This window comes from Gobio gobio, assembly GCF_949357685.1.
Source record: "Gobio gobio genome assembly, chromosome: 14".
Lineage (NCBI taxonomy): Eukaryota > Metazoa > Chordata > Actinopteri > Cypriniformes > Gobionidae > Gobio > Gobio gobio.
Genome location: NC_137107.1, coordinates 53,825,427 through 53,837,926, shown reverse-complemented (window position 1 = coordinate 53,837,926; position 12,500 = coordinate 53,825,427). Strand labels below are relative to the sequence as shown.

At 50.0% G+C, this 12,500-nt stretch overlaps 2 protein-coding genes across 3 annotated transcripts in view; one reads left to right on the top strand and one right to left on the bottom strand.

Moving 5' to 3' along the window:
- homer1 (homer scaffold protein 1) overlaps window positions 1-3,425 on the top strand; it is a 37,000-nt gene extending 33,575 nt beyond the window's left edge. For both annotated transcript variants that reach the window (XM_079835001.1, XM_079835000.1), the window contains one exon: window positions 2,506-3,425. In XM_079835001.1, the coding sequence (XP_079691127.1) occupies window positions 2,506-2,688 (183 nt within the window). In that variant the 3' untranslated portion in view covers window positions 2,689-3,425. The remainder of the gene's footprint in view (window positions 1-2,505) is intronic.
- A 1,645-nt stretch (window positions 3,426-5,070) lies between these two features.
- The window catches only part of jmy (junction mediating and regulatory protein, p53 cofactor), a 36,837-nt gene continuing 29,407 nt past the window's right edge, over window positions 5,071-12,500 (bottom strand). The window contains exons 7-10 of the mRNA XM_079834999.1: window positions 12,415-12,489; window positions 12,249-12,335; window positions 11,625-12,159; window positions 5,071-7,040 (exon numbers count right to left, since the gene is read on the bottom strand). Of these exons, the coding sequence (XP_079691125.1) occupies window positions 6,739-7,040; window positions 11,625-12,159; window positions 12,249-12,335; window positions 12,415-12,489 (999 nt within the window). The 3' untranslated portion in view covers window positions 5,071-6,738. The remainder of the gene's footprint in view (window positions 7,041-11,624; window positions 12,160-12,248; window positions 12,336-12,414; window positions 12,490-12,500) is intronic.

Sequence of the window (12,500 nt, the reverse complement as noted above, 5' to 3'; positions counted from 1 at the left end):
CCTCCTCTGACAGCTCCTCCTCTGGCCGCTCCTCCTCTGACCGCTCCTCCTCTGACCGCTCCTCCTCTGACAGCTCCTCCTCTGGCCGCTCCTCCTCTGACCGCTCCTCCTCTGACCGCTCCTCTTCTGACCGCTCCTCCTCTGGCCGCTCCTCTTCTGACAGCTCCTCCTCTGACCGCTCCTCCTCTGACCGCTCCTCCTCTGACCGCTCCTCCTCTGACAGCTCCTCTTCTGACCGCTCCTCCTCTGACCGCTCCTCCTCTGACAGCTCCTCCTCTGGCCGCTCCTCCTCTGACCGCTCCTCCTCTGACCGCTCCTCCTCTGACCGCTCCTCTTCTGACCGCTCCTCCTCTGACCGCTCCTCCTCTGACCGCTCCTCCTCTGACCGCTCCTCCTCTGACCGCTCCTCCTCTGACCGCTCCTCTTCTGACCGCTCCTCCTCTGACCGCTCCTCCTCTGACCGCTCCTCCTCTGACCGCTCCTCCTCTGACAGCTCCTCCTCTGACCGCTCCTCCTCTGACCGCTCCTCCTCTGACAGCTCCTCCTCTGACCGCTCCTCCTCTGACCGCTCCTCCTCTGACAGCTCCTCCTCTGACCGCTCCTCCTCTGACCGCTCCTCCTCTGACCGCTCCTCCTCTGACAGCTCCTCCTCTGACCGCTCCTCCTCTGACCGCTCCTCCTCTGACCGCTCCTCTTCTGACCGCTCCTCCTCTGACCGCTCCTCCTCTGACCGCTCCTCCTCTGACCGCTCCTCTTCTGACAGCTCCTCCTCTGACCGCTCCTCCTCTGACCGCTCCTCCTCTGACCGCTCCTCCTCTGACCGCTCCTCCTCTGACAGCTCCTCCTCTGACCGCTCCTCCTCTGACCGCTCCTCCTCTGACCGCTCCTCCTCTGACCGCTCCTCCTCTGACAGCTCCTCCTCTGACCGCTCCTCCTCTGACCGCTCCTCCTCTGACAGCTCCTCCTCTGACCGCTCCTCCTCTGACCGCTCCTCCTCTGACAGCTCCTCCTCTGACCGCTCCTCTTCTGACCGCTCCTCTTCTGACCGCTCCTCCTCTGACCGCTCCTCCTCTGACCGCTCCTCCTCTGACAGCTCCTCCTCTGACAGCTCCTCCTCTGACAGCTCCTCCTCTGACCGCTCCTCTTCTGACCGCTCCTCTTCTGACCGCTCCTCCTCTGACAGCTCCTCCTCTGACCGCTCCTCCTCTGACCGCTCCTCCTCTGACCGCTCCTCCTCTGACCGCTCCTCCTCTGACAGCTCCTCCTCTGACAGCTCCTCCTCTGACAGCTCCTCTTCTGACCGCTCCTCCTCTGACAGCTCCTCCTCTGACCGCTCCTCCTCTGACCGCTCCTCCTCTGACCGCTCCTCCTCTGACAGCTCCTCCTCTGACAGCTCCTCCTCTGACAGCTCCTCTTCTGACCGCTCCTCTTCTGACCGCTCCTCCTCTGACCGCTCCTCCTCTGACAGCTCCTCCTCTGACAGCTCCTCCTCTGACAGCTCCTCTTCTGACCGCTCCTCCTCTGACAGCTCCTCCTCTGACAGCTCCTCCTCTGACCGCTCCTCCTCTGACCGCTCCTCCTCTGACAGCTCCTCCTCTGACAGCTCCTCCTCTGACAGCTCCTCTTCTGACCGCTCCTCCTCTGACCGCTCCTCCTCTGACCGCTCCTCCTCTGACCGCTCCTCTTCTGACCGCTCCTCCTCTGACCGCTCCTCCTCTGACCGCTCCTCCTCTGACAGCTCCTCTTCTGACCGCTCCTCCTCTGACAGCTCCTCTTCTGACCGCTCCTCCTCTGACCGCTCCTCCTCTGACCGCTCCTCCTCTGACCGCTCCTCTTCTGACCGCTCCTCCTCTGACCGCTCCTCCTCTGACAGCTCCTCCTCTGACAGCTCCTCCTCTGACAGCTCCTCTTCTGACCGCTCCTCCTCTGACCGCTCCTCCTCTGACCGCTCCTCCTCTGACCGCTCCTCTTCTGACCGCTCCTCCTCTGACCGCTCCTCCTCTGACAGCTCCTCTTCTGACCGCTCCTCCTCTGACCGCTCCTCCTCTGACCGCTCCTCCTCTGACCGCTCCTCTTCTGACCGCTCCTCCTCTGACCGCTCCTCCTCTGACAGCTCCTCTTCTGACCGCTCCTCCTCTGACCGCTCCTCCTCTGACCGCTCCTCCTCTGACCGCTCCTCCTCTGACCGCTCCTCCTCTGACCGCTCCTCTTCTGACCGCTCCTCTTCTGACCGCTCCTCCTCTGACCGCTCCTCCTCTGACAGCTCCTCCTCTGACCGCTCCTCCTCTGACCGCTCCTCCTCTGACAGCTCCTCCTCTGACCGCTCCTCCTCTGACCGCTCCTCCTCTGACCGCTCCTCCTCTGACAGCTCCTCCTCTGACAGCTCCTCCTCTGACCGCTCCTCCTCTGACCGCTCCTCTTCTGACCGCTCCTCCTCTGACCGCTCCTCTTCTGACAGCTCCTCCTCTGACCGCTCCTCCTCTGACCGCTCCTCTTCTCCCGCAGGACGCTCAGCTGAGGAACGGTGAGCTGGAGGCGCGGCTGGTGGAGCTGGAGGAGCGGGTGGAGAGCGGCCGGATGGAGGAGCAGAGCTTCAGGAGGAGTCTGACCTCACTGCTGGAGCTGCTGGATGGCAAGATCTACGAGCTGAGCGAGCTGAGGGACAGTCTGGCCAAACTGCTCAGCTAGAGTCACATGACCACCTCACACTGCACACGCATGACCACACACACACACACACACACACACACACTGCGTTTATACCCATGATGCAAAGTTCAGGATTCTGTCCGAGAGACACTCGTGACTTCACAGTCATGTGACCTGGAGCTGAAGGACACGTACAGACACGTGATGATGATGATGATGATGATGATGAAGGTGCGTTTGGGACACACACACACACACTCTTCCATTCTTGAACTTCCACAATCTGAGCAATAGCAGAGTTCAGTGGCACTATCAGGTATTTTCTGTCTCTCTCTCACACACACACACACACACACACACTGAAGTCTTTGAGGTGTGTGTGACTCTTCACTTCCTGCTGGTTTGTTGTGATGTATCTCTGCGTTGTGTAGATGTTCCGCGTACAGACGTGTGTTTGTTTTCATTGTTTCCTGTTTTGATTGTTTGATTTGTGGAATTATGGGTGTTTTGTAAATGTGGGCATAAACTGGCAATATTTTTGAACTATTTCAAAGGGAATCTCTTGCCAAAACCTGTGAGTGTGTGTGTGAGTGTGTGAAGAACCTCAAGGGCTTGCGCTGGACACACTGATGATGATGATGATGATGATGATGATGATGATGATGATGATGATGATGATTGATTTATGAGCCGAGGCTCACACACACCTTTGATTAAACCACACACTTCCACACGGTTGTTCTTCTGAGTTTATAGTAAAATGAAAGTGGAAACTCGTCACGCGTGTTGTGTCGTCTGTAACACGCGTGTGGAGAACCAGCGCTCACGTGTGTCTGACACCAGAACCTCTTCTCACTTTCTCAGCACGTCACTTTTATTCAGCAGTTTAGAATAGTTTTCCTTGTAATTGCGATCGATCGAAAAATATTAACTTTTCTTTAGTTGCGACTTTTTATAAAAAAAATTTAACTTTTTTTCTCATAATTGCAATTTATAAAAAAAAACCTCGTAATTGCGATTATTTATTTTTTTAAACTTTATAATTACGACCCATCAAAAAATTTACTTTTTTTTCTCATAAATGCAACTTTTTCTCACAATTTTGACTATCAATTTTTTGTTGTTTTTCATAATTTTGACCTTTTATGCAACTTTTCATAATTGCGATCGATCGAAAAATATTAACTTTTTATTTAAATATTTTTTATTTTTCTCATAATTGCGACTTATCAAAAAAAGAACTCTCGTAATTGCAACTTTTTATTGAAGAATTTAACTTTTTTTCTCATAATTGCGACTTTTAATCAAAATATGTTGACTTTTTCTCACAATTTTGACTATCACTTTTTTTTTTACTGTTTTTCATAATTTTGACCTTAAAAATGTAACTTCATAATTGCGAACGATCGAAAAATATTAACTTTTTATTAAATTTGTTTTACTTCTTTCTCATAATTGCGACTTATCAAAAAAAATCTTGTAACTGCGACTTTTTATCAAAAAATGTAAACTTTTTTTGTAATTTCAACTTAGTCGCATTGAATTTTATTTTATCAAAATAAAGTATCGTAATGTTGACTTTTCCTCACTATTTGGCTTTCACATTTTTGTTTACTGTTTTTCATAATTGTGACTTTTTTTAAAATGTATTATCTCCCAATTGCAAAATCTAAACTCCAGTTGTGAAATAAGTCCAGACTGAGGTTTGAGATGTGTCGTCTTCCACGGCCCGATCCGTCAGGTGATCCGCACACCAGGGTCATGTGACAGAAGCACAGGTCACATGGGCGGAGATGATGTCATCACGAGGAAAGGAATTCTCCTGAATCAGATTAGCATCACCAGTGGAATCTGCAGTTATTAATCTGTGATTGCTCAGGTCATTAATTATGAACAGATTCAGCTTAAATGTAAAGATGAATAACTGCTGAAATATTAGTGTAGTTGTGAAATGATAAACATCTTCTCATAATGCAATGTGTTGATGTTTGATTAGTAATAATGTGATTTAATATCACACTAGAACAATATGCAAATGTGTATAGCGCGTTCCAAAAGATTATGCAAATGTCTTTCTCTGATTTTCATAATTAGTAATGCAAATGACAGTCAGTATAATTCATCAACCCTTAGAGTACAGCTTTTCTGATTTTGCTACGGAAGGCACATTCTTCTTCTTCTTCTGCGATGGAAGGAAGTCTGCCCCAGCTCTCCTCATGACTCCGCCCCCTCCATGATGACATCACAGACTGGTTGGGAGAAGGTGTTCATCAGTACTCATCCTCTGGACGTCAGTAAACAGGACAGTGTGAAACTGAGTCTTCAAGTGCAGGTAAGACAGAGTGTTTCAGAGCGCGGTCACTGACTCAGAATAATCACACACACACACACACACACACACACACACGGGCCGGTTCTTTTGAAACTTTATTTACGTAAGGGGCAAAATGCAAATCTAAAATAACTATTAGGAGTACAATGTTTGGAAAAGCAGAGTCAAAGCAAAATTGGAATTTCAAAAAAATCATTGTACATTTTATGATATTGCTTTACATATTTAAATATTTAGTTGAACTCAATAAATACATGTGTGTTCTCGGCAAACATGCGGTGGGTCGGTTCCTAGTGTAATATTGCACATGTGGAGTGGGCGGCTGATGTTGGCGACGCCCACGGCTGTAGTGTTTCGGCGGGAAAACGCTTCTGATTGATCAGGAATGCATAGAACATACAGAACAATTAATATGATTAAAACAAGTAATATCAAAAGCTAAATACAGTACACGTGATGAAAAACGTAAAAATACACTGCAGTGTCACGAAGAGTCCGCCCCTCAGCATTGTGGGTAAACGTGGTGGCATGATTGGCGAGGGGGCGGCCCGACGGATGATTCAGTGCCGGACTGACGGAAATATAAATCAAGTTAATTCACACGGCGAGATCATGAGACACGAGCAGGAGCGGTGGGCGGTCCTCATCACACACACACACACACACACACTCTCACACACACACACACACTCACACACACACACACACTACTGTTGCGATTCAGAGCCTGTTGGTTTGATTGATGGATCTGAACGTGTGTGTGTGTGTGTGTGTGTGTGTGTGAATGAGAGTGTTTGTTTGTTTGTGTGTGAGAGTGTATGGATGTGCAGTGATGTGTGTGTGTGTGTGTGTGTGTGTGTGTGTGTGTGTGTGTGTGTGAGAGAGTGTGTGTGAGTGTCTGTGTGAGTGAGAGAGTGTGAGTGTGTGGATGTGCAGTGATGTGAGTGTGTGTGTGTATATGTGAGTGAGTTTGTGTGAGAGAAAGTGTGAGTGTGTGTGTGCGAATGTGACTGTCTGTGTGTGTGTGTGTGTGTGTGTGTGTGTGTGTGTCTGAGTGTGTGATTGAGTGAGTGTGTGTGTGTGTGTGTATGTCAGTGTGTGTGTGTGTGTGTGTGTGTGTGTGTGTGTGTGTGTCTGAGTGTGTGATTGAGTGAGTGTGTGTGTGTGTGTGTGTGTGTGTGTGTGTGTGTGTGTGTGTGTGTGTGTGTGGATGTGCAGTGATGTGTGTGTGTGTCTGAGTGTGTGATTGAGTGAGTGTGTGTGTGTGTTTGTGTGTGTGTGTGTGAGAGAAAGTGTGAGTGTGTGTGGATGTACAGTGATGTAAGTGTGTAGTGTGTGTGTGATTTTGTGTGTGTGTGATTGTGTGGATGTACAGTGATGTGTGTGTGTGTGTGTGTGTGTGTGTGTGTGTGTGGATGTGTGTTAATCATCATATGAGAATGATTCTGAAAGGTCATGAGACACTGAAGAATATTTTCCAGTTTCCTGTGTTTTGATTCAGAAGAGACTCATGAGTGATTGACCGCTGGTGTGATCACACACACACACACACACACACACACACACACACACACACACACACACACACACACACACACACACACACACACACACCTCCGCTCCTCCTCCTGCTGTCACACACAGACAAGAACAAAAAGATAAACGCGAGTGAAAGATTAATAACTGGAATGAAGCGGTGTGTGTGTGTTCAGTGGAGGTCTGTGCGGTACACACACACACACACACACACACACTCCTCAGCTCTCCCAGTCGGTGCAGGAGGGCGTGTCGTCCTCGGACTCAGACTCGGGCGACGCCTCTTTGATGCGCCGGAGGGCCTCGTGGATGGAGCGGGTCAGCGGGTCGGCGGAGTCCATTCCCCCCCGGCCGCGCTCCGGCCTCCGCACTTTCCTCAGAGCCACGCCCCTCCGGATCTGGGCCAGGATGTTGTTCTCCTCGTCCTCGTCTGGATCCGGCGCCAGCACTCGCAGCTCCGCCTTCCTCAGGTGGAAACTCCCACGCTTCAGACTGGCCAGAACCTCGTCCATCGGGGAGCTCGCTGCGGACACACACACACACACACACACACACCGTTACTGAGCGCTCACACCCCTCACACACACACACACACACACACACACACACACCGTTACTGAGCGCTCGCACCCCTCACACACACACACACACACCGTTACTGAGCGCTCACACCCCTCACACACACACACACACACACACACCGTTACTGAGCGCTCACACCCCTCACACACACACACACACACACACCGTTACTGAGCGCTCACACCCCTCACACACACACACACACACACACACCGTTACTGAGCGCTCACACCCCTCACACACACACACACACACACACACACACACACACCGTTACTGAGCGCTCACACCCCTCACACACACACACACCGTTACTGAGCGCTCGCACCCCTCACACACACACACACACACACACACCGTTACTGAGCGCTCACACCCCTCACACACACACACACACACCGTTACTGAGCGCTCACACCCCTCACACACACACACACACCGTTACTGAGCGCTCGCACCCCTCACACACACACACACCGTTACTGAGCGCTCGCACCCCTCACACACACACACACACACACCGTTACTGAGCGCTCACACCCCTCACACACACACACACCGTTACTGAGCGCTCGCACCCCTCACACACACACACACCGTTACTGAGCGCTCGCACCCCTCACACACACACACACCGTTACTGAGCGCTCGCACCCCTCACACACACACACACACACCGTTACTGAGCGCTCACACCCCTCACACACACACACACCGTTACTGAGCGCTCGCACCCCTCACACACACACACACCGTTACTGAGCGCTCACACCCCTCACACACACACACACACACACACACCGTTACTGAGCGCTCACACCCTCACACACACACACACACACACACACACACACCGTTACTGAGCGCTCACACCCCTCACACACACACACACACACACCCCGTTACTGAGCGCTCACACCCCTCACACACACACACACCTCGTTACTGAGCGCTCACACCCCTCACACACACACACACACACACACACCGTTACTGAGCGCTCACACCCCTCACACACACACACACACCGTTACTGAGCGCTCGCACCCCTCACACACACACACACCGTTACTGAGCGCTCGCACCCCTCACACACACACACACACACACCGTTACTGAGCGCTCGCACCCCTCACACACACACACACACACCGTTACTGAGCGCTCACACCCCTCACACACACACACACCGTTACTGAGCGCTCGCACCCCTCACACACACACACACCGTTACTGAGCGCTCACACCCCTCACACACACACACACACACACACACCGTTACTGAGCGCTCACACCCTCACACACACACACACACACACACACACACACACCGTTACTGAGCGCTCACACCCCTCACACACACACACACACACACCCCGTTACAGAGCGCTCACACCCCTCACACACACACACACCTCGTTACTGAGCGCTCACACCCCTCACACACACACACACACACACACACCGTTACTGAGCGCTCACACCCCTCACACACACACACACACACACACACACACACACACACACTGGACTCTTGACGTCTGTCAGTTCGGACAGGATTTGTGAGATTTTGGAATATCGCAAAAGAAACGCAAAGATCAGCTTAAATTCCAAAACTGTTATCCGGTAAGAAGACGACGGAAACACACGCCTCAACACTCTGAGATGACAGTCCTGATGTGTGTGTGTGTGTGTGTGTGTGTGTGTGTGTGTGTGTGTTTGGCTTCTCCTGCCGTATTTTATTTGTTTATTATTTTAATTAATTTTAACCCTCAAACCCCCTCGCAAAACAGCCCTTAGTCCCGCCCTCGTGGACACATTTGGGCACGCACGAAGGTCACAAGTGTAATCCAAAAATGTTTTTTATAAATGTTATATCGCCATCTTTGATTAAATGTATTCTATCAATTTATGCCTTTTTTTTGTGATGTTTTGGGTATTAATGGATTTATTTTCCTCTAAAGGTACCATCTTTTTTATGTAAAATATGCTTATTTTATGTTATATTTAAAACTTCAGTAAAAAAAAAACCATCAGCAAGTCCAGAGAGCCAAAACCTAAAACTGTGGTGACCTGATGTGTTCATTTCTTTTTAAAGCTACAGTAGCAGTAGCCACTAGATGGCAATAGAGCTCAGCGGCTGCACATGGGCGGAACTCTGTAAAACAATGTTTTAATCTTTTTCAAACTTTTTTTGAAATGCCCAGTTGTTGGCTTAATTAATTCCTTTGTTTGTGTGTGTGTGTGAGTGACTGTGTTTATTTGAAATAAATAAATAAATTAACTCACTCTGTTATAGGCTCATTCAACGGCTTTCAATGCAATGCTTTTGTGGATGTGTCAAGTCAGTCAAGTCAACTTTATTTATATAGCGCTTTTAACAATGCAGATTGTCTCAGAGCAGCTTTACAGTGTTAAACAGGAAAATAATGCAGCATCATTTTATTCAGCTGTTCAGCCATTCTGGAGAAAACGCTTTCACTGCGTGCTATATTTATATCATATAATATAGTTACTAAGATATCACACAAAGATTGCAGTTTTTCAAATGTGATATTGATTTTATGCAAGTTTACTAAACAAACACCGCTGCAAACTCCTCCAGAAGTGCAGAGAGCATGAACTCAGCGCTCAGCGGACGTCGGAAAAGATGATGCGGAATCTGATGCTGTGCTCAGACATGAATCGTGAAGGCAGAACATTTATGTCAAAAGTTATAAGTCTATGGTCACTTATACTCATGTCAATACTGTCCAGAGATTGGATACCAACACCAGCAGAGCACACACACGGCCCAGCCTATGGGCGGAAACGTCACACGCTGGTTAAAGGTCCCATGGCATGGCATGTTCATTTTATGAGGTTTTTCAACATTAATATGAGTTCCCCTAGCCTGAATATTGTCCCCAAGTGGATAGAAATGTTGATGGGTGTAAACCCGAGTTCTGGCTGTCTCTCTCTGCCTTTGAGAAAATGACAGGCCAGACGAGCCAATCCTGAAGTCTCCTGTTATGACATCAGAGCAGGAACGGTTTCCTCCCTTTCCTCCGCCCAGAGAATCTGCCACGCCCATGCAAACGCTCCAGAGATCATGGGTTGTGAACGAGTGAACGCTGCAGTTTCTCAGTGTTTGGATGTACAGATGAAAACAGAAGTCTTTCTTCAGTTCCTTCTGATCTGTGATCAGTGATTTCTGAAGTGTAGCTAATTATTTATTATCCGTGCACACACTGCGGCTTCTCTCTCTCCAGACAGAGCGGTGTTTTCTATCTTGTGAGTCAGTGTTTTTGTACGTCCTCATCGCGTCTCTCTGTTCTTAAATGTGCATACAGTCGTTTCTGTTCAACATCAGCAGAGTCAGATCTTTAACCTCACACACGCCGAAGCTCGGCCTTCATCATCCCCGACCCCCAGTACTGCATCTGCCCACAGCGGAGGAGCCAAACGCGGCGTGAGATTAAGCAGAAGGGGGGTAAGCGTGAGCGTATCCGGCTAGGCTAGCCCCACAATAAACTGGATTACATTCGATTACTGCTGTTGTGTCTTTGTTTGCGCTGTGTACTCAACGCGCGTCACTGACGCTTTTCATATGATAGGAACATATCTAGAAATAATGCTTTAATCAAACTCGTAACTCGTTCATCTCGACAGCTGTAATGGTACTTTGCATGTGTTACAAAGTTGGTAATAATGATGAAGACGGACTCGGCGTGACTGGGACTCGTGTTTATTCAGAACTCTCAGATACAAACACAATAAACTCGCACTGACTGACAGCACAGCTCTCATAACTCAGGAGTTACTATAAATAACTTTGTTAGCAATCGCTCCGTCTCCGTGATGTCCGGTTGAATCGTCTCCAGTTAGCGCTGATCCATAATTTACTAAAGTTACTAACTTTCTGACATGAGTGACAGTCCCTCCGACTAGAAATAAACTAATAACCTGAAGTATATGCTGTAACTACAACAGTTCAGACATGCTGAGAACTGATGTGAAGTGAACTCAGGTCCATCCGTCTCTCTGGCAGCAGCTCCTGCCTCGTAGACCTCGTTAAACCACGCCCCCTCCGCTCATTTCAAATGCAAAGATGTCAGCCAATCACAACAGTGGGCGTTTTTACTGAAGTCTCACAGCAGACACGCCTCTTGAAGCAGGGCCTTCAGCCACAGGGCAAACATCAGTATAGAAAAAATGCCTTTTATTTCTAAATTATGACATTTTATGATGTAAAAATCATACTAACAATAGGAACCTCAGGAAACATTATAAAATAATAGAAAAATGCCATGCCATGGGACCTTTAAAGTCAACCATCCAAGTGTCCAAAAACTAGGGGTGTGCGATATTGACAAAAAAAGAAATCTCGATATTTTCTCGATTACGATAGTTAGACGATATTTTGCGGAGTGTGTTATTGTGCTGGTACTTTGGCAGGTTTAGGACTGCCATGGTCAGCTGACTCCTAAAGTTTATGATATTATTCATATTATTATTCATAACCCAGAGCAGGAAGTGAGCTCACCTCTCCTCCACTGGTTGGACTCCAGAGAGGCGGTCTTCCTCAGCTTCTTCCTGGCGTTGAGCAGCTGACTGCTGTCGAAGAAGCGTGCGGTGAATGGGCCGAGCGGACTCTCTGCCTCCGGCTGAGCCACGGGGCTCCGCCTCTGAGCCGGGCCGTCGCCGGGCGTCTCCTCCAGAGAGGGCGGAGGAGGTGGAGGAGGAGGAGGAGGAGGAGGAGGAGGAGGAGAGATGGGCGAGGTGGAGGAGTCCAGCAGCAGCAGCTCTCTGGCGGGAGGAAGTGAAGCGTGAGCGGCTGGAGGCGGGACCTCAGCGATAGCTCCGCCCATCGGGGGCAGTGACAGGAAGTTGTCAGGCCTGCAGAGCTCCGCCCCCTGGGCCAAATGTTCTAGCGGAGCCGGGGCGTCGTCCGTCTGCACGCTGGCCGCCTGCATCTGTGCCCGCTCCGGCCTGATGCCACCCATGCCCGCGCCCGCCTTCTTCCTGGAGTACGCCAGCCGCAGACGAGTCGACTTCAGGGTCACCTGACCCGGGTAACGCTGCATGAAGCAGGAGACCAATCAGCACTAGGCGCGCGTGATCAGGGTAAGCGACTGCTGATGTGTGTGTGTGTGTGTGTGTGTCTGACCTGTTTGAAGCTGCGCAGGCGGTCCAGCGTCTTCTGTCTCTCCTGACCAACTCTGGACAGCCGCTGCTCCTCTTCCTCCTCTTCCTCCTGCGGACACAGGTCAGCTGATCAACTAACCCTCACAATCCTTACAAACATCAACATTTATGAGATCTCATGATCGCACCTGCAGCAAAGCCCTCTGGGAAACGCAGTCCATGCCGCCCTGCCGCTTCTGCGCGTGATTGATGATGCAGATCTCCTGTGAACAGG